Source organism: Chrysemys picta, chromosome 3 (genome assembly GCF_011386835.1).
Source record: "Chrysemys picta bellii isolate R12L10 chromosome 3, ASM1138683v2, whole genome shotgun sequence".
NCBI classification, from domain to species: Eukaryota; Metazoa; Chordata; order Testudines; family Emydidae; genus Chrysemys; species Chrysemys picta.
In genome coordinates, this window is record NC_088793.1 from 64,117,466 (window position 1) to 64,140,799 (window position 23,334).

The 23,334-nt window shown below is 42.4% G+C and overlaps 1 protein-coding gene across 3 annotated transcripts in view; it reads left to right on the forward strand.

Annotated features, from left to right (window-relative positions):
* The window catches only part of TTK (TTK protein kinase), a 110,683-nt gene that overhangs the window by 17,700 nt on the left and 69,649 nt on the right, over nt 1-23,334 (forward strand). For all 3 annotated transcript variants that reach the window (XM_024114290.3, XM_065588084.1, XM_024114300.3), the window contains 2 exons: nt 48-154; nt 13,472-13,615. In XM_024114290.3, coding sequence (XP_023970058.1) covers nt 48-154; nt 13,472-13,615 — 251 coding nt within the window. The remainder of the gene's footprint in view (nt 1-47; nt 155-13,471; nt 13,616-23,334) is intronic.

The following is a 23,334-nucleotide window of genomic DNA, read 5'->3' on the forward strand; positions in this document are numbered from 1 at the left end:
TTTCCAGCTTTTCCTCTCTACATAAGTCTCAGTGTTCTATTTTACAGTTTTCAAGACCCAGAGGAGGCACGTGACCAGTTTCATCTTGCCAGATTGAACTGCAAGAAATTTGCTTTCGTGCACGTAGCTTTGGCACAATTCGAACTGTCACAAGGTATGTGGAAGTTTGTCTAATGTTGGAAGCTTTTGCCTCACTATTTTATATTTGTTTAAAAAAATCAGTATAATTGTTAATATATTAAGAAAATAGAATATTGTGTAGTAGGTACTTAATCAGGAAAGTTAAGAATTTAGAAAGTATTTTTTCCTTCCATATGATCTAAAATGCCCTGGTTTCATCCCTTCAGAAAACTGTGGGTTTTTCTTTTAGTAGAATATGGGTCTCAGATTTGTTTTAGAAAGTGTGTTCTGTTGAATATGGTATATTTAGGACTGATTACTGAAGCCTACATAATCCATATCGTTAGAGAAAGCCGATCTTCCAACATATTCTAGTATAGCTTCATATGAGATAGGAGAGACTCTTAATACTGCTTCACTGCCTAGAAGTCCAAGATATGATTCTTGTCAACACAAAACTTTTCTATGGAAATGGTTAATGTGTGTAAAGATTTGAGTTTTCTGTGAAGCTTTTTCCACCAGTACAAAGAAGTGTCTTCATCTTTCAATCAAGCTCAGAGCAGCCAATCCAAAAAGTATTTTGGGTCAATCATCTCCCCTGACACCCTGTAGTTTTTTAACTCATAATTAATATCTCTGACAAACTTCTAAACAACTCTCAACTGAAATAAAAAAAATCCAGAAAGAGGCAGGTTAGCTATTTTAGAGGGAAATGGTTTTTTGCAACATGTCTTGGTCAGTCTCCTTATTTCAGAAATGGCCAAGGCAGGCTGTACTTCCTTGTTCTTGTGTGCATACCACTGCTTGGATATCTCCATAAAATCTACCAGAATCTTTCTTTCCATGACCAAGATGGGACTTGGTCATGTTTTCTGAATTGAAATCATCTACCTTCCTCTAGAGGGTGTCCATTTTGAGATTCTCATCTGAAAAGCAGAGCCTTCAAACTATGTGTGAGCCAGCTATGTTTGGGCATCTCCAGGTCTGCTATTAGTGGCTAATGGAAATACAAACTGTTCAGTTCCTTAGTAGTCAACAGCCTCTGTAAAATGAGACAGTATTTTTCATCATTCTAGTTACTGTCATCCTGAAATTTTTCACTCAAGGTTGTAGAGAGCCTACAGGATCTAACTGGGAGGAGAAATTTAATCTAAGATCTGCCTCCTTGTTCTTCCTTACAAAGTTCCTTAGTGGCGGCCTAGTTTCAGTTCTCAAGGAGGTCTTAAACCTCTCCACTCCAGCTTTTCAAATGAAGCTAAGTCCTCAATTTGTTCCTTCTTCATTAGCAAATACCCAGTGAAGTATAAGTCTGATTGGACCCAATTCCACCCATGTTCTTCTGCAAGCTAAGATCCAAAACTAACTCTTCTACAGTCAAGGTAACTGCATTTAAAATTAGTTCTGACTCTTCTGTTTCTTTTTTCACAATTGTGAATTTTGGCGGGGGCGGGCAAGGGGTGGAGGAGAGGAGTTTTTTCCTGATATCTATGGCTGGGCCAGAATTACCTTGTCCAGCCATGTCCAAACCATGTTGGAAAATAGAGCTGTGGTGGTGTACCTGAATTTGCAGAACCAAGAGGAAACTGCTCTTTAAGGATTCCCCCTGCTCATCTGGGAAGAAGTCTTGCATGTCTCAAATACCCAGGTTTCAGGCCACCTAAACTTCTAGATGGGCTAGTGAAATTGGATTCTAATCCATCCAAAGGCTTACTCCCTCCAAGAGGAAGTCTTCTTATTCTCTCTGACTTTACCACTGATAGCCACATGTTTGTTTCCTCCAATTTCAATTGCCACCCTCCCAGGAGCTACTTGGATCTGAAACCATGGGTTAAAGATGCTCCAGTGGATGGGATGAGGAAGGTGGCCTCTACATCGCTTTACTTTTCTCCTTCTCTTTAGCAGACTTCCTCTTTTAGCCCAGAAGGGAGCATAAGCTCTAGTGGAAATGTAGGTGGTGTCTTTCCTACACAGAAGAAGCTATTTTTAGTTGCAAGTCAACATGTTATACCAGCCAATGAGAACAAACCTTTCTATAAGACAAGAAAGAGTACAAACGCAAAACAAGATAAAAATCAATGATTAAATCCAAAGTTTCTTGCTTGCAGATTTAAATCAAGATTAAAATTACTGATTTAAATCAAAGCACCCTACCCATAATCCTCTCTGTTTACAACTTGTACAAGGAGTACTGACTGCACCAGACAACCATGAGCTGATGCAGACTTTCATCAGTTTTTAGGTGAATCCTGCCTCAGAAGGCCTTAAGGTAGATAGGCTGCTATTTTTAGGGAAGGAATTATCTTCCCACTTCTGGTTAGGCCCCAATTCATTTTTCTCCTTTCATCTCCTTTTCCTGTCATTGCTAGACAACCATTATATATATGTGCATCACAGCATTTATTTTTCTTGTTCTGCAACATGGTAATATAACCTACTGTGTCTCATCAGGCAGATACATTTTGGCAAAGTGCTAAAATAACCATAAGTTTTTCTTAAGCTTTGGAGGTTCTCAATAGTGAGAAGGCTTGGTGTGGAACTCCTCACTCCAGACTGGCTACCATTTGTAATATTTGACAGGAGATGCCACCTGCATCTAAGAAAAAAAATGTGCATTTGTGTAATGATGTAACTTCCTCACTTTACTTTTCTGTTTAAATTGGACTGATAAATCACCCTGCCTTGAATATTTTACAAAGTGCCATGCACACTAATGGTGCTATATAATAAATAAACCAAAGTGAAGACCTTGTACCTTATTTTGGGAATGCTGGCAATATCTGTAGAATTACTGCACACATTAATGAGTACAAATGGCTCTGCAGTAGATAAGATATTAATGTCAAGGCTACTGTTGTTTATATTTCACTCATCACTTATATTTTGCTCATAATAGAATCTGAGTGAATTACAGAAATTAAAAATGGTGTCAAGGATTATTTGGATAGTGGATCCAATATTTGGATATTGACCGTTATATCTACCAACTCCACCTGTTTGATTATATCATTTGCCTATGGGATGTTTTCATACAAGAGTTTTTTACGTTACAGCATCCATTTGTCTACTGAAAATGCAGTCCTGGTCTGAAAAGTGACTTTCTTTAAAGATAAAAACATTACTCAACTGCTCTGGCTCGCCAGGAGTACTGATTCATAATCTGCTCACTCTGCGCTAAACTAGGCTTTTATGGCATTCAGCCATAGCCCTGAGAGAGGGTTGGTGCAGTTCCACGGTGCCACAGGGTACTTCAAGGAGGGTTTGTGCTGCCCTTCATGGTGGTGTACCCTCTTCCTTCAGTCTGCCCAGTCCAATCTGTGGGCCACAGGAGGCTGGAAGAGAAAAAACCTATGTTCCACCTTTTTATACGAAGATCTAGGGTAGCAGTCCCCTAGCCCTTTTCGTGCTAAACGTGGTCTGTTTGGTTTTAAACTACTCCTGCCCTATTAGCACGGGTAAAACTAAACCAAATTATTTTCTGGTTTGGTCATTATGAATAAAACTGTTAGATAAATTCCAAATAAAGATTCTGCACACGTTTGGTGATCCTGTGAGTCAGAAAAAACTTTCAGATTGACGTTGAGCTTTCTGGACTGACATTCAAGAAAGGTTGCTTTCTTATTTTATTTCTGAACTAAATAAATTTTCATCTGGAAAGTAAGTGAAGCAATAAACACATAATTCTAGGATGACAGTTCTCCTTTTTCAAAGTAAGAACTTTTAAGTACAACTGATTAGAAGTGTTTTATTGCACAAATGACCTAAAAACCTATGAATGTGAATTTAATTGAATCACGTTTTAAAAAAACTAGTTCCTTGTTACTGGCTTGTCAATCTTATAACTTTATTTACAGGTAATCTAATCACTTCATTCTCAAGATGCTGCTTTTTCTTTTTGCTGTATCGTCTCAACCATCCAGGGTTCAGTGCACGGTGGTTTGACTTAAATCACTGATATTTATCTTGATTTAAATAATCAAGCAGGAAACCTTGATTTAATCATAGATTTTAATCTTGTTTTGCATTGTACTCCTTTCTTAAAGATTCATTCTTGTTTGGTATTCAGATATGTTGATTTGAAATTAATATAACCTTTATACTAAATTTGGGACTCATTGCTAACCAGGATGACACTATGTAAACATTCATTTAAGCAATTATATAGCTTAACATACATGTATTCAGATTCTTAATTTTTACTAGGGCTGTCAACTAATTGCAGTTTACTTTTTTTGAGTTAATTGCATGAGTTATCGCGATTTAAAAAATTAATCGCTATTAATTGCACTGTTAAACCATAGAATACCAATTGAAATTTATTATAAATATTTTTGGATGTTTTTTATTTATATATTGATTTCAATTACAACACAGAATACAAAGTGTCCAATGCTCACTTTATATTATTATTTTTGATTACAAATGTTTGCAGTTTAAAAAAGATAAACAAAAGAAATATTTTTCAATTCACCTCATACAAGTACTGTAGTGCAATCTCTTTATCGTGAAAGTGCAATTTACAAATGTAGATTTATTTTTTTTGGTTACATAACTACACTCAAAAACAAAACAATGTAAAACTTTAGTGCCTACCAGTCTACTCAGTCCTACCTCTTGTTCAGCCAATTGCTAAGACAAACAAGTTTGTTTACATTTATGGGAGATAATACTGCCCACTTCTTATTTATAATGTCACCTAAAAGAGAGAACAGGTGTTCACATAGCACTTTTGTAGCTGTTGTTGCAAGGTATTTACATGCCAGCGATGCTAAACACTCATATGCCCCTTCATGTTTCGGCCACCTTTCCAGAGGACATGCTTCCATGCTGATGATGCTTGTTTTAAAAAAAAAAAAAAAAAAAAAAAGGGGGTGTTTAAATTTGTGACTAACTTCTTGGGGGAGAATTGTATGTCTCCTGCTCGTGTTTTACTCGCATTCTGCCATGTATTCCATGTTATAGCAGTCTCGGATGATGATCCAGCACATGATGTTTGATTTAAGAACACTTTCACTGCATATTTGACAAAACGCAAAGTGAGATTTCTAAAGATAGCTACAGCACTCGACCCAAGGTTTAAGAATCTGAAGTGCCTTCCAAAATCTGAGAGGGAAGAGATGAGAGACGTGCTTTCAGAAGTCTTAAAAGAGCAACATGATGCAGAAACTACAGAACCCAAACCACGGAAACAGAAAATCAACTTTCTGTTGGTGGCATCTGACTCGGATGATGAAAATGAATGTGCGTCAGACTGCAGTGCTTTGGATCGTTATTGAGCAGAACTTGTCATCAGCATGGAAGCGTATCCCCAGGCTTTAAGAAATGCCTTAGTTGCAAGGAATCTATCCCAGTGACGGATGAGCACACTCAATGCGTTTGCTGCCTGGAAGAGAGAAACATCCCACAGAAGTGTGGTTTGTGTCCGCAACTGAAGAAAACTCCTACTTATGGAGTCAGCCCTTCAACCATCTGATCAGCGGAGGGAGACCTCACCACAACCCTCTACTTCCAAGGAAGGTGAGCTCAAGGAGATGCCCGTAAGCCACTTATGTAAAGCCTCTAAGGAAAGGTCCTTGAATTCCCATAGCGAGCCCAGATCAAGCCGAAAACTATCTCCCCGCTCGATCAGTATAATCGTTACCATCGCCACCAACACCATCTAAATCCGGTACCCAGTGGTCTCACTGTACCCTCCTGACAGTGCACATCGGGTTGCCTATGGACCCAATGGGCACAGACAAGGAAGCATCAGTACCGTCAGGGTGCAACAAACACAGAAAATCCACCCCAGGGAAGGTTCCTTCGGTACGGACATCGACATCAGTACCACCTGTGGTACTCCAGGTGCTGACAGACCATACTTATCAGGTCCATATCACCAACCGCGTTGGTACAGGCCTCTTGGCACCTACAACCACCACTGGTACCGATCCCTTCATCACCACTGGACTTCTGGTGCATGACCGATCTTTTGGTGTCTGATGCACCAGATTTGCCTCTGCTCAGTACCAGGGCCCCAGAACTGAGTTCACCTAGAACCTTTGACTTGCTGATGACTTCTTACCGCACACCACCCTTTTCGTCTTCCGCATCAGAAAGTGAGCAAGAGGACATGGTCTCCTGCCACTCTTCTTACCTTACAAAAGGTGCCTAATTTCACTATGGACCTCAGTCATATCGTCGTCGTGATCCACAACGTCTCTGGTTTGGACAGCCTGGTACCAACCACTGGGTCCCTTCCCATGGCAATGGCCATACTGGGGTTCCTGGCAGGCTCAAAGACAATAGGCCTCCCGTAGTTCTAGTGTGGCCTACCAGCAACCAAAGAGACGCTGCTCTTCAGTTGCTGCTTTGAGGGCTCAATCTAGTGTTAAAAGTTCTGACTAGACTGCCATTTGAACCCATAGAATCACAGAAGATTAAGGTTGGAAGAGACATCAGGAGGTCATCTAGTCCAACCCCCTGCTCAAAGCAGGACCAACCCCAACTAAATCATCCCAGCCAGGGTTTTGTCAAGCTGGGCCTTAAAAACCTCTAAGGATGGGGATTCCACCACCTCCCTAGGTAACCCATTCCAGTGCTTCACCACCCTCCTAGTGAAATAGTGTTTTCTAATATCCAACCTAGACCTCCCCCACTGCAACTTGAGACCATTGCTTCTTGTTCTGTCATCTGCCACCACTGAGAACAGCATAGCTCCATCCTCTTTGGAACCCCCCTTCAGGTAGCTGAAGGCCACTATCAAATCCCCCCTCATTCTTCTTTTCTGCAGACTAAATAAGCCCAATTTCCTCAGTCTCTCCTTATAAGTCACATGCCCCAGCCCCCTAATCATTTTCATTGCCCTCTGCTGGACTCTCTCCAATTTGTTCACATCCTTTCTTTAGTGGGGGGCCCAAAACTGGACGCAGATGTGGCCTCACTAGTGCCGAATAGAGGGGAATAATCACTTCCCTCGATCTGCTGGCAATGCTCCTACTAATGCAGACCAATATGCTGTTAGCATATTGGCAACGATGGCACACTGTTGGCTCATATCCAGCTTCTCATCCACTGTAATCCCCAGTTCCTTTTCTGCAGAACTGCTGCTTAGCCAGTTGGTCCCCAGCCTGTAGCAGTGCATGGGATTCTTCTTTCCTAAGTGCAGGACTCTGCACTTGTCCTTGTTGAACCTCATCAGATTTCTTTTAGCCCAATTCTCCAATTTGTCTACGTCACTCTGGACCCTATCCCTACCCTCCAGCATATCTACCTCTCTCCCCAGCTTAGTGTCATCCACAAACTTGCTGAGGGTGCAATTCATCCCATCATCCAGATCACCCATGACCACTTGTTCTTTAATTCAGCTTTCCATGAAGATGGCATTTCTGATTGCCATCACCTCGGCGAGAAGGATAGGGGAGATAACAGCTCTGATGGCACATCCTCCCTTCACGGTGTTCTTCCCTGACAAAGTTACATTTAGATCACATCCGAAGTTCACTCCCAAGGTGACTTCCACATTTCATATGAACCAACTTATTCAGCTTCCAACCTTTTCTCCCAAACCTCATCAGGATATATAGGGAAGTCATTCTTCATATGCTTGATGTGAGGAGAGCCTTGGACTTCTATTTGGATAGGACAAGAGCTTTTAGAAAATCTCAGAGACTCTTCTTCTCCATTGCAGATAGGTCAAAAGGTACAGTGATTTCAACTCAAAACTCTCCAAATAGGACTTGAACTGAATCAAACTCTGTTACCAGATATGTAATGTAGCACCCCCATCTTCAATATGCATGCACTCTACGAGATCGGTCTCCTCTTCTGTTACCTTCTCCAAGGATATCTCTATATCAGAAATCTGCAGAGCAGCTACCTGGGCATCTTCACATACCTTTGCAGAACACTATGCAATCCTGGGGACTCTGCTGTAGACACCAGATTCAGTGTCACAGTGCTATAACAGACTCAACTCTGAAGCCCCAGCCTCCAGTAGGGGGCACTGCTCATGAGTCACCTACAGCGGAGCACCCATTGGCACACTACTCGATGAAAAAGTGACACCCTTTGTGCAGTAACGATGGTTCTTTGAGATGCCCCCGTCCTCCCCCCATGGGTGCTCAATGACCCACTCTCCTCACCTCCACTTTAGAGTTTTTGTCATTGACTCTGCGATACAGAAGGAACTGAGGAGGGTTCGCCCGTGCACGCTGACTAGCCTCGTGGCAGAGCATGAGGGGCAGCGCATGCATCGGCTGAATGGACACTACTACTAAAGTTCTCCAGTCAGTAGCGCAGGGATGCAGACACGCCTACAGTGGAGCACCCATTGGGGGGACAGCTCGAAGAATCATCGCTACTGCACAAGGTGAGTAACTTCTTCTCTCGGTACTTGCTAGCTAAACTGAAACCTAAAGTAATTAAAGCTAAAGCTTGTCTATACGATAACAACTGGAAGTACTTACACTTGGAAAAATGTCTAGAGAATTCTCTCTGTAAAGATGGAAAATAATACAGATACTTAATGCAGCATGTGACGTTATGAAATATTTATGAAGCTTGTGTTGACCTAACAAGTTGAAATGTTCCCTCAATTCTGTATATAATTAAAACAGCAGCACCTTTTAACCCAATAACATTTTTGAGGGGCTCAAAGATGCAGTGTACTTTTTTTATTTTTTTTAAGTTATTTTAATAGATTAGGGCTTAACATAGGTTGTCATAATTTCAAATTTAATTTTATTCAGGTTTATTTTATAAAAGGAAAATATGTTTAAATATCTATTTTTTGATATCCAGAGTGGATAAAAATTGTGTTATGGAAAGAGATTCTCTCATCAGGTTTGTATTCAGTCTCTAAACCCATGACATCTGTACTTACTGGTATTGCTGTTCTGTGCTCAGTGCGATGCTCCTGCATACTCTGTATAGTTGGGGTCTATAGTCACAACTTTGTTACAAACTACTGTAGGTAGACGATAGCAGGGGTTTTCAAACTGTATCATACTATGGAGCATGTCTTAATAAAGAGTGGCTTATGAAACACCTGTGTTATGATCAAACAAAATTCCTGAAGTAATTACAGAACTTAATTAAATGGAAAAGTAAAGGGAAAGGAATTTATGTATTTTAGCAACACTTAATAAGTGTAGCCTTTCTTGGAGGAAGTTAATCAGTGTCTTCAGTTCCACAGGCACCTCTCCTTGTCTGTTCTGTTCTTATTCTGATCTCTAGCCTCTCCTTGTCTGTTCTGTTCTCTTATTCTGATCTCTTAGTTCCCTTGTTATTAAGACATATTACCCAACTGCTTTGTTTTATGCTCCTCTAAATGTTCCTCTCCTCCTGGAGAAACTGCCTCCAGTACTTGGCAGTGACTCTTGTTTCCTTTTTTTAATGTCACAGTGGCCCCTAGAGGAGCCAGCTAGACTTTCTCATTACGTATACCTGCTTACAGAGAACTAGATTCTTCTTTCTAGACACTGGAGGCTGTGAGGGAATGTGATAAATAATTATGCCTAGTCACTGACTGACTTAATTAGTTGCCCCAACAGCTCCTTCTCCTCCTTTGTCTTCATTTACAGAGACTTACTGAATATTTGTAAATGCTATAGTTGTTTCCTATCATGAATACTAACTACTTCCAAAAATACCCAGCTCTGAATAGTAAGGTTGCAAAGTCAAGCATTCAAAAGTAGAAAATGCCAGTATTAAGGTTGCCCATACAGCCTTAATTTGACACTCTTGTGTGTATGTGTTATGAAAGATTTTTAAGAGCATGGTCACATAGTTGTACCCCCTGACTCCCACAGGATCCCATCTTATTCAGTGCTCAGAAATTAATGTGGGCATTAACCAGGGTTGTATAGTGAATGAGGCTGTTGTCTGTAGGACCCCTGCCTTATTAGTTGAAGAAGCTGGAAAGTGTGTAGTGAATGAGGTAGGGGATTGTTGAAAGAGGGAAAAATGGTCTCTTGGTTAAGGTAATTGGATGTCGTCCTGGAGAACTGGATTCTATCCCTGTTTCTGCCACAGAGTTCCTTTGTGCCGCTGGGCAAGTCACTTGGATCACATTTTTACCAGTTATCACTAATTGTGAGCTAGAACAGCTGATTTTTAGGTGCCTTGCGACCCAGTGGAATCCACAGTTCTGAGTGAGGCACTGAGGCATTCTATACAATTCATGGAAAGAGTTAGGTGCCTAAGAATGGGATTCACAAAGGCCAGCAAGCTGAGCAGGCAGCAGTCCAAATTAGCCAGTAGGAAATGCCAAGGAGAGGAGGGTGGCCTAAGCCTATCCCCCTCAAAGGGACCTATGCACTTTCCCCAACCAGCACGTAAGCACTTATCTCCACTAGAAATCCAGCCTGACCCTTCCCTGGAATTAGGTGCTGAAGCCCTTTTTCTCAAAAAGCAAGGTGGTGGTAGTGTCCCTTTGTTATAACTTTCAGCCCAGTGGTTAGAATGCTCACCCTGGATTTGGGAGACCTTGTTCCATTTCCCCCTCTGCTTGATGTGGAGAATGAATTTGAATTTGTTTCCCACCTCCCAGATGATTGCCCTAACCTCTGGGGCCTGGGGTATTCTGGGACAGGTTCTCACCCTCTTGTAGCAGTTGTTCCACTGTTATTGGGCCAGAAAGGGGGAGAGAGAGACTAGCCTGGTGGTTAGGGCACTCATCTTGGAGATGGCAGACCCAGATTCCAGTCCCCTTCTCCAATACATGTTGAATTGGACCTGTCTCCCAGAGCCTGGGTAAGTGCCATAACCACTGGCCTGAAAGTTTATAAAAGGGCAGCACCACCACCTCTCCTCCAGCTGCTTTGTGTGGGCTTAGGTGTGCTCCAGACAATTACTGGAATTGGTCCTGGAGATGCAATAGACAGTATAATGCCTTTGGGGAACCTGCTGGGGTTTAAATGTGGGAGATTTCCAGGTGCCTACAGTGAGGCAGCTGTGCAAATGCCCACTGGTGGAAATTTTGAGCTTAAGGCCAGAAGGGACCACCAGATCATTTTGTATGACCTCCTGTATATCACAGGCCACCAACATCTGCTTGCTAAACCCAACAACCAGAATTAGATCAAAATATTACAGCCCACAGGAAACTAAACTATTATGTGCCATGAGCGGAGAATAGGAGGGACTGAAGTGCATCAATGTCTGAGACCCTTGTAATGGCAGGGAATTGATTAGGATATACCCAGATAATTGTGGCAAGTGACCTATATCCCAGGCTGCAGAAGAAGGTGAAATACTCCCCAGGTCGCAGCCAATCTGTCTTGGGGGAAAATTCCTTTCCTACATCACATATGGCAATCAGTTAGACCCTAGATATGTGAGCAAGAACCAGCCAGCTAAGCACATGAGAGAGAGAGAGAACACTTGGTATCACCTCGGAACACTGCCAGGTGGTCCAGGGCTCTATCTCCAGCCATGTCCATCTCTCATCTCATTCAGAGGAAGGAGACCAAAAACTTCTGAGAATGCACTGGAGTGGTGAAGGAAGTGGTGACCAACTGAAGCCCTGAATCATGAGCTTTAGGAACATAAAATAGGAGGCTGCTGAGTGGGGGATTTGAGGATATTTGTGTTGCCTAAAGTATCAGTTAGGCACCCGAGTCCTGTTGTGGAGCTGGCCCTAATTATGTTCCTCATTTTTTGCGTGCCCAACATGAGAGAAGGGGACAGATTAGCGGTGCTCAGCATTCATGACTTCAATTAAAGTTAAGTGGAGCTGTGCTTTGAGCATATGAAGTGCTATAAAAGTACTAAGTACTCTGGAAAATCAGGACTTAAATATCTCAAACTGAGCATCCAAATTAGTGGACACTTTTGACCTTAATCTCTCTGTGCCACAATTCCTCATCTGCGAAATGGGGATAATATAACCTATTCTCACCGGTGTTGTGGAAAAAAATTCATTAGTGTTTGTGAAACTCTTGAATACTATGGTGAAAACACCATAGAAACGCCTGAGAGGAGATTAATTTTGAGTTCAGTGCAGGGTTTGAATGGTGTGCAGTTTATAAAACCTGGGGCCACACTGAAAGAGGAAGATAAGAAATCTTGAATAACTATCCATTCACTTGAATCAGGCATGAGTTCTCTGGGGGAAAAATAGTAGTGAACATATAATTAAAGACTGTATCATAATGCACATGCACAAAGGGGCAAATTAAGGCTGCATGTACAACCTTATGTATGGCATTTCAGAACTTGTGACTGCTTGACTTTGCAACCTTAATGTTCTTTTAATGTAGGTTATTTTGGATGTAATTTCCTAATTTTAAAAACAAGCAAATAATAGTTCCAGTATGTGGACCCATATTAACCCCCAGCTTAGGTAATCAGCAGGATATGGACATTTAGATCCACAGCACAGCTCTCTACCACTTTTATTAACAGAGTAAATGGTAATAGTAATAGGCTAAGTATTTCACACTAGTCCTGGGTGAGTGATAGTGGGGAGGGCAGGTGAAATTTGGCCAAGGTAGGCTTTTTTCCTGGTGTGTGGGTGTGTGTGTGTGTGTCTATATAATGCACAATTTTATAATAATTATGTATATGTGTATATATGTATGTATATTAAAGCAAATTCTGTTTTTAGCAAAAACTTCAATATACTCTCTAAATATCTCTTGTATTTATTCATTAGAAGTGGAAATAATATGCTGAGCACAACTTTCTCTCTTAATTAAACAATATTCTTCTTTCTTATCCTTCCCTCTGATTCTTTGTGTGGTTTGTTTAATTTTGTTTTCCTGATGTGGCTTCCTTAGTGGACTTCTCACTTTTGTTTTTTATTCCTTGTCTAGTTTTGCTGGGTTTATTTAAGCCACAGCTTCTATTTGTGTTCTCTTCATGAATCAAAATTTACAGGGATTATAGAGACTGTTTTTATCATACCTAGAAAGTCATTATAGAATTTTTTACTTTTTAAATCTGCCTTTTCTTTTCTGGAATACATCTTAAAAAGCCACTGTTTTTTAGAACATAAAACAATGTAATGGGTTGTAGTAGTAGCTGATGAGTAAATGCCAACTGTGTAGACATCCTTTATGATGCTGATTTATGAAACATGTTTTGTGCAATACACAACTTCAAGTGAAAATATGGCTGGCTTTTCATATTTCCTCTGTCATAATTTCTGCTCTATGAGATGGGTGGGCAATCAGTGTCTGTGATAAATGGGAGAGCACAAAATCAGTAGTGGGTTTGGAATATGCTGATATTGAGAGGGTAATGCAAAGCACATACCAGACAAAATGCTAATACAAAAGGAGTTTAAGAGCATATTGCCTGTTTGTTTAATTGGTATCTTTTGTATTCACTAAAACTTTTAATGAATTCTCTGTCCCTTACTGCTTACTAGGAAATGTAAAGAAGTGTAAACAGCTTCTTCAAAAAGCTGTGGAATGCTGTGCAGTTCCACCAGAAATGCTGGAAATTGCTCTACAAAACCTACACTTGCAGAAAAGGCAGTTGCTTTCAGATGAAGAGAAAGAGAACTTCACAGGTTAGTCATTTCAGTATTCTAAAGTTGCAGTTGAGCTTAAATATTCATTTTGTTTTTTGAATGATGCAATAACAGTACTAATATAGTTGGAAGGATCTTCTAGAGAATAAAGCACTGGACTGAGATTTGAGACCCGTGTTCAGTTCTTCGCTGGGTCACAGACCTTGGGCAATTGACTTAAGTTACCCAGTGCCTCCATTCCTCATCTGCAAATGGGAAACATAGTTCCATATCTCATAGGTGTGTTGAGGATAAAATCCATAAATGATTGAGGTTCTTGAATGCTATTTGTTGGTGAGGGCCATGTAAATACCTAGATAGTCCTTTTATTCTAACATTTAAAAAATTGTAGTGATGTAGTGCCTTTAGTTCTAGTTAAGAAGGCCAAGATGGAATTTCTTGTCTAATGTGTAATATTGTAATAGAATGGCAGAATCAAAGATTCTGCTTAAGAACTAAGACTAAGTCATCATGATGTTAGATGTTTGGAACCTGCATAGAGATGTAGGGTCTTTACTGCTGGGCAACTGGCAGGTGCATTTTGTTAACTCAAAGCAGGATATAAGAAGGTTGATTGGGAGAATATTAGTGGAGAAGGTACTAGGGTTTGGGACATGACGCTTTTGCCAGAAACTACTAACAGTTGAGCTTGGGGAAAACGCGTAGGCTGAAGAGGTTCCATTCAGTGAAGTTAAACTCTAGGAAAGGGATCAGTCTGGATTACATAGTGTATTTATTTCAGTCAGATTAGGATAGGAATTGCATCTCTTTACAAATACAAATTTGAACCACTTTATCGCAAAACCAGGTTTTCTGCTCTCTGAGCTCATGTAATTGCTGGCACCACTGAACTACACACATGGAAATGTTTATATTATCACGCCTTACTCCGCTCCCTTATTCCCAGGACCTTGTCCCCAGGAACTGGGTGCTCATTGATAAATATGGTAAGTACTCTACAAAGGCCACTGTGAGAAAACCCAGTCAGCACAGCTCTACTCCAGACTTGGTTAATGAACTTACTAGTACACCCTTGAAAGAGCTTATTTACTGTTCATCTAAAAGTGCCCTGTTTACCTTCTCAAGCACAGGATAGCCTTAGTACAGATCCCAGTTCAGATTTCCTTCTCAAAAGCTGCTGGGTCCTGTCTCTTTTGGACTTGGTCTCAATGACACCTTCAGATAGCCCAAACTCCTACAGTCTCTGTTGTTTTAAGAGGCCATTTCCTGGAACTTCAGGCAGGACCTGGAAAATACCCCTTTCTAGCTGGCAAGCCTCCACTCAGCCTTCCACTGGTCCTCACCAAAGGTTAGAATTTGAATGAACATTCCATGCTGGCTGTTGGCAAACAAATGGGCCTTTACATAGTCACCAGATGTTAAATCACTCTCATGTCCAACCATAGGTTTTACTACTACTTTGAGTGGTGTCCCTATGGGTTCTCCACTGTAGGTGTGTGCGTGCCCCCTAGCTGTTGATTGGAGAATTTCAATAGCAGTCCATTCTGCCCTCGCACGCATGGCTACTCACCCTCATGAGGCTAGCCAGAAAAGGTTTGCCACCCACCAACCCCGGTGCGGGGGAACCCCCCATAACAAGGTTATGCCTACCTCCCCAGGCTTCCAGAAGTGTCTGAGCTGCAAAGAATCCATCCTGGTAACAGACGGACACTCGCTAGAACAAGAAATGTCCCCAGTACTGTTCCAGAACGGGGATCAGGCGTCACTCCTTGGGAGATGCACTTCTCCTTCCCTGGTACGAAGGCCTCCTGTATGCCATTCCCTCATTTCCTCTACTGATGAAGGTCCTGCTGAAGTTAAAGAAGGACATGGCGAACATCATTCTGATTGCCCTAATTGGCCCAAGCAGACGTGGTACCCTTCCCTGTCACACCTGACTGTCCACTGATGACCTTTCTGGTCACTCCTCACCTCCTGTCAGAGAACGAGGGATGCGCTCTCCATCGCAACATGCAGACCCTGAGACTCAAGGCGAAGCTCCTTTATGGTTCCAGCACATAGAGGCACCTTGCTCTGAGGAGGTAAAAGAGGTGCTATTACACAGTAGAAAGGGCACTAGTCGTCACACCTACCTCCAGAAGTGGAAGCCATTTCAGATCTGGTGCTAACCCAGAGGAATCACCCCGCTATGTCTACCCTGCCATTGGTATAGACTACCTATTATCCTTAAAGAAGTCGGGCCTTTCTACTAGCTGGCTGTAGGTCCATCTAGTGGCGATTGCAACCTTTCACCAACAGGTAGAAGGCTTCTCAGTCTTCTGCCACCCAACTACGAAGAGATTTCTCAAAGGCATAGTGAACCTCTTCCTGCAACCTAGGGCCCCCCACTCCTCCTCACTTGTCAATGGGAACTCTGTCTAGTTTTAAAAGGGCAGACTAGAACACCGTTTGAACCTATGGCCACTTGCTCACTAACTCACCTCTCCATGGAGACTGTGTTCCTCATCTCCATCGCTTCGGCCAGAAGGATAGGGTAAATAGTGGCACTGATGGCTCATCCCCCTTTCACAGTATTCTTCCCGGACAAGGTCACACTTGGACCACATCCGAAGTTCACCGCTAAAGTGTCTTCTGCCTTTCACATGAACTAACTCATTCAACTTCCAGTGTTTTATCCTAAATCTCACATGGATAACAGAGAGGCCATCCTCCATATCTTTGATGTGAGAAGGGCCTTGGCTTTCTACTTGGACAGAACAAAGGCCTTTAGAAAATCCTCAAGACTCTTCCTCTCCCTTGTGAATAGATTAAAAGGTGCAGCTATTTCAGCTCAGTGACTCTCCAAGTGGGTCTCTGGCTGCATCAAGCTCTTCTACCAACTGTGAAGAAACATCCCCATCATCAATACGTATTCACTCCATGAGGTCAGTCGCCTTATCCATTGCCTTCTCCAAGTATATCCCTATATCAGAGATCTGCAGAGAAGCTACCTGGGCATTTGCTCATACCTTTGCTGAACACTATGCCATCTTGGGGGATTCTGCTACAGACACCCAATCTGGTGCCATAGTGCTGTCATCCATATTAACACAACTCTGAAGTTCCAGCCTCCAGTGATAGGTACTGCTCAGGAGTTACCTACAGTGGAGCCCCATAGGGACGCTACTCAAAGAAGTAGTTACTCACCTTGTGCAGTAATGATGGTTCTTCAAGATGTGTGTCGCTATAGGTGCTCCACGACCCACTGTCCTCCCCTCTATTTCGGAGTATTGCTAATGGACTCTGTGGGAGAGAAGGAACTGAAAGGGAAATGCCCATGCATGCTGGCTAGTCTTGTAGTGGGCGAGGAGCCGCACATGCGGGAGCGACTGCTATTGAAGTTCTCCGATCAGTGGCGCACGCACACCTACAGTGGAGCACCCATGGGGACATACATCTCAAAGAGCCATCATTACTGCACAAGGAGAGTAATTTCTTCCTACAACCCCGTTACCCGCGCACACTAGGGGCACTCACCTTTACCCATTTCCTAGAGCTTGAGGCGTAACTCTCTTACTTTAGACACCCACTGTTACCCCTTCCTATGGCTCAGGGCGTAACCTTACACTTAGGGTACCCACCTTTACCCTGTTCCAAGGGCTCAAGGCATAACCCTACACTCTGCGGGTTTGTGGGGTCTTTTACCAGTGAAAGAGCCTTACACAGCAATATTCTTAACCTCTATTTATTATGAGTTACCAAAACAGAATGCACATGCTAAGCATACAATGCTCATCACTCCCAATAAGGCAGATGAACCTTTTCCGATGGCCAGTCAGGATCAGGTCATCCGGGGACTCCAGCTTCTGCACAATGTTTTTGGCAGGGTGTTGAGGTCTGGCAGCTCTGATCTTGAGGTTATGTCCTGGAGTTGGTTCCAAAGAACTTTCTTTTGGACCCCAGTTTATATAGTAAAACTTGAGTCCTGCTTAGCTATACCATAACCAATCATTTTAAACTACAAAACAGTATTTTTCACCAATCCTAGCCCATTATGAAACAATTCTTTAACCAACCATACCCCACCACCATTGTTGATTTACACCTAGCAAAATTTGTTATGTAACAGACAGAAACCATACAGATAAACAATAGAGAAGTGAGTACCATAAAAGCAAACAATAAGCAATAAACAACTGTTGATAAGTGATTCCTTGCCAGACTGAATGCCATCAAATCTTAAAACTTTCCTTGCTTATCTGACGATGGTGGGTACTATTAGGAGGGGCACCTTCTTAGCAGTAGGATATTACATTGTTTTGATATACCGTATTTTCCGGCGTATAAGACGACTGGGCGTATAAGACGACCCCCAACTTTTCCAGTTAAAATATAGAGTTTGGGATATACTCGCCGTATAAGACTACACCTCTTCCAACGCACACCAAATAAAAATTAAAAAAACATCAGATTTGATTTCAGTATGGTAATTTTAATTCAAATGCTTATGACATGCAGGTACTTAGCAGGAAAGCTGTCACTTATAAACATAAGGCTGTTTGTCATCAAACATGTAAACATAAAACAGTGCAAGTGGATTAAACTTTTCCTAATTCACTCTAAAGCTGAAAGGAAGGATAAGACAATAAACCCATGGGAGCTGCCATGCTGTTTGTTTTCTAAGCTGTCAACCAAACTGGAACTGATGATGATAGGAGGAAGATAACAAACAATAGAGAGAGAGCAAGTGCCGGGCAAGTCCCTGGCGAGTTAGCAACGCCCATCATAACTGCAAGCTATGGTATTTTTACAGGTTTTGCTGGCATGACAGTTTCCCTTTAAAAGCCTTCAAAATCCTCCTGTTCGTCATCTGATATCATAAGTACATCAATGACATCTTGTGATACATTTGTAAGGCAGTCATCGTATGGATCGAATTCCGTATCAGATGGTGTGGTCTCAGCTTCGGCTTCCTCTTCATCTTGCCACAAGTAGTCGTCCTCCATACCATCTAATGAATTTGATATGCCACACTTCTTGAAAGACTTGATTACTGTTTCTGCATCAATATCATTCCAGGCTTTTATGACAAACTTGCACAAAACATCCAACTGTGGAGCACGCATGTTTCCTCCTTTTGTGAATGACTTTTCGCCGCTAACCATCCATTCATTCCACTGTTCTCGAATGCGATCTTTAAATGGCTTGTTTAGGCACACATCCAGTGGCTGTACCAACGATGTCAATCCTGCAGGAATAACTGCCACATCTGTGTTTAGTCTTGCAAGCCTTTGCTTGGTGCTGGGAGTTAAATGAGCCCTGAACATATCCCACACCAGTAGACTACATTTTTGAATAAGTCCACCTGGTCGCCTGCTCCATACATTATCAAGCCATAGCTTTACCCCTTCTTCATCCATCCAGCCTTTTTCATTCACATGTACAAAACAACCAACAGGGAACTTGAGTTTCGGCATTGTTTTTCTTTTAAAAATAATCATTGGTCTCAGTTTGGCGCCATCAGCTGTGCATCCTAGTACCACTGTAAAACTGGACTTCTCATGTCCTGTTGTTTTAATTAAAATTGTTTTTTCACCTTTTTGATGGACAGTTTTATTTCCAACCATATCAAAATTAATTGGAGTTTCATCCATATTTCCAATACTACTTAACGCATAGCCATGTTTTGTGCGCTGTTGTATTAAGTATCGATGGAAACTATTTACTTTGCTATCAAGATCTGCAGGTAATTTTTGGGCAATTTTCGTCTTTTGCCTCAGTACCATATTATGCCTTCCCATGAATCTAGTACACCAGGATACAGTGGCCTTAAATCTGTTGCTGTGATCTGGGTTAGATTTGGCCCACTGAAGTGCAAACAAACGTATTTTATTTCGTGTCACTACATAACCGTTTTGGCGATGCTCATTCACCATGTCTGCTACATGTTTTTCGAGTTCTGGCCAATGTGGGGTGCCTCTTCTTAATGCACACTTACCCCTTGGCATACTCTTTAATGCTTTTTCATTTGCTTTCCAGTCCCGAACCATGTTTTCTGTTACTCCATATTGTCTTGCAGCAGCGCAGTTATTATGTTCCATGGCAAAGTTTACAACTTTAAGTTTGAAACTGGCTTCATATTTCTTTCTTCTTGCTGGTGGAGCCATGATGGGGTTTTGACTGTTGGAAATTTGTATACTGTACTGTATGTACTGGTGCTATACTGTATGAACAGGTACAGATACTGGTGCTGTACTGTATGTGGTACCCAGTATACAACAGCGATGTACCTTACCGGCGATTGGCTGGTTGTTGTATACAAAGCCTGCTTGGATTGGTCAGCTCTCCCTGCCTGCCCAGCTCTCCCTGTCTCCAAGACTATCAGAGCGGTAGCGCAAACACGCCTCTTTCACCCGTCTGGCCCGCCCTTGTATCCTATTACCTCCTTCTCTGCCTCTCAGATCTCGCACATGCGTGCCTGTGCCGCTTCACTGCAGTCCTCAGGAGCGAGATCTGAGAGGCAGAGAAGGAGGTAATAGGATACAAGGGCGGGCCAGACGGGTGAAAGAGGCGTATTTGCGCTACCGCGTGTTTTTCTGGGCACAGCGCCGCTCTCTCTCTTTTTTCCATACCCCGGGCGTCCCGGACGCCTGCAGTTTGCTCCGCCCTTGCCGCTTTCATACGGTCGCCGCATACGGCGGGGATGCGGCCGCGGCCGTTTTTGAGCTCCCCCCACCATATGCGGTGACCGCAGATTCTCCAGTCCGGCTTGGAAGTTTCAGCACCCGCCCTATAAGACGACACCCGGCGTATAAGACGACCCCCGACTTTTGAGAAGATTTTCCTGGGTTACAAGGTAGTCTTATACGCCAGAAAATACAGTAATTTAGAAGCAATGTGAGGATGTGACTTTCTGCTTCATGGCTCTCCTAATTTAGCTGCAGAAAAAGGCCTCAGACCTTACAACCCTATACGTGTAGAGAAAATTAGGTATACTCCAATATTCCATAAAAGGTAATTAGTACTGGTAGTGTGTTATGGAATATAGCTATTTTGATTTCCTAAGCTCTCTGTTTTTCCAGTGGAATTTTCAGAAACCACTTTTGTAAGTCTGAATATTTTGGAGTGGTGTACAGCAGCAAATTATTAGTACTTTAAGTTTTGACCTGCTCGTATACGTCTGTATCTCTTCCAAGAGATGTGTCTATCACTTCAGTTTCAGTAGAGCCTCTTCAGACTGCAGTGGACTACAGACAATGACAGTATTCCACCCTTATTAGCACAAATATTCTTTGTTGAGTTATTGCACATATGCATTTGGGATGTGTGCACCTCACACCCAGTCATAAATTTTCCCCTTAGTGGTATTCATCGGCATGGTTCGAGTGTCCTCTGCTGCGTGCTGCTGGGCACCAGTATAAAGGGAGTCAGCCAACCCCAAGTCCCCTGAGTTTCTTCTTACTACCAGTGACTGTTGGAATTGCTTGACTTGCCTTTGCAAATGCTCTGTGTACTCTTTCTTGATTTTATTGTAAAAAGTTTCTATAGTAGTATTACAGTTATTACTTAGTTATTAGTGTTGTTAGATAAGCTTTTACTCCACTTGATGGTTTCTTCCGAAACCTGGTATTGAGGGATGCCTCGGTCTCTGGGCTTTCTTTGATAGAATAACGAGCCTTGTGGATAAGGGTGAAGCGGTGGATGTGGTATACCTAGACTTTAGTAAGGCATTTGATACGGTCTCGCATGATATTCTTATCGATAAACTAGGCAAATACAAATTAGATGGGGCTACTATAAGGTGGGTGCATAACTGGCTGGATAACCGTACTCCGAGAGTTGTTATTAATGGTTCCCAATCCTGCTGGAAAGGCGTAACGAGTGGGATTCCGCAGGGGTCTGTTTTGGGACCGGCTCTGTTCAATATCTTCATCAACGACTTAGATATTGGCATAGAAAGTACGCTTATTAAGTTTGCGGATGATACCAAACTGGGAGGGATTGCAACTACTTTGGAGGACAGGGTCATAATTCAAAATGATCTGGACAAATTGGAGAAATGGTCTGAGTTAAACAGGATGAAGTTTAACAAAGACAAATGCAAAGTGCTCCACTTAGGAAGGAAAAATCAATTTCACACATACAGAATGGGAAAAGACTGTCTAGGAAGGAGTACGGCAGAAAGGGATCTAGGGGTTATAGTGGACCACAAGCTAAATATGAGTCAACAGTGTGATGCTGTTGCAAAAAAAGCAAACATAATTCTGGGATGCATTAGCAGGTGTGTTGTGAGCAAGACACGAGAAGTCATTCTTCCGCTCTACTCTGCTCTGGTTAGGCCTCAGCTGGAGTATTGTGTCCAGTTCTGGGCGCCGCATTTTAAAAAAGATGTGGAGAAATTGGAAAGGGTCCAAAGAAGAGCAACAAGAATGATTAAAGGTCTTGAGAACATGACCTATGAAGGAAGGCTGAAAGAACTGGGTTTGTTTAGTTTGGAGAAGAGAAGACTGAGAGGGGACATGATAGCAGTTTTCAGGTATCTAAAAGGGTGTCATGAGGAGGAGGGAGAGAACTTGTTCACCTTAGCCTCTAAGGATAGAACCAGAAACAATGGGTTTAAACTGCAGCAAGGGAGGTCTAGGTTGGACATTAGGAAAAAGTTCCTAACTGTCAGGGTGGTTAAACACTGGAACAAATTGCCTAGGGAGGTTGTGGAATCTCCGTCTCTGGAGATATTTAAGAGTAGGTTAGATAAATGTCTATCAGGGATGGTCTAGACAGTATTTGGTCCTGCCATGCGGGCAGGGGACTGGACTCGATGACCTCTCAAGGTCCCTTCCAGTCCTATAATCTATGATTCTATGATTCAAGTCCCGAATTTCCTGCATTAAGCCAATGCCAGTGAGCTGCCTGCACTCAAGCTGCTAGAAGGGTTTGGGGGAAGCTCATATTCGGGATTGTTGCTATGTCTTCAGATTTTAAGCCCAGCACAGAAATGGATTGTGAAGCCAGGCTGAAGTTTTTACTCATGTAGGTGTCCTTGAGATCATTGTCAGAGCCAGGGTAGTCAGACTTGGCACCAAGTGCCTCTGCTTCAATGGGGAGCACACTGTTCAGTGGGGAGCGCAGAGTTTTCAGAACCCAAAGCAGTGGTAACTTAACTGTTTTTCTTCAGGCGGTGCCAGGAATAAATCAGTGGGGAACACAGTTCCTCCTTCTGATATATGATTGATACAAACCAGAGTGCTTTTACCTAAAACTACTTTTTATTAGATCTTAAGCACACATACATATATATGCTGTTACAGTAGGTTCAGAGCAGCATCTTCTTCTCTGGATGTCAGATGTTCCCTAGCATTCTATATTTAGAGGACCAAACCATTCTGTAGGTCCACTGAACTCTTCATAACAATAGTTGATAGGTTAAAAGGCCTCCCTATCTCAGCTCAGAGAATCTCCTCCTGGATCATTTAGTGCATTCGCACGTGCTATGAACAGGCGGGTGTTCCACTGCCAGCTATACTGACTGCCCATTCTACGGGGGCTCAAGCTTAATCAGCAGCATTGCTGGCCCAGGTCTCTCTACAGGAAATCTGCAGAGCAGCAACTTGGTTGTCAGTGCATAAGTTTTCTGCCAACTAGGCCATTACAAGCCAGGGACGGCTCCAGGTTTGGTCAAGCTGTTTTGCAATCATCATGTCCATGAACTCTGACCCCACCTCCTATGCTACTGCTTGGGACTCACCTACAACAGAATGAACATATGCAAGCACTCAAGG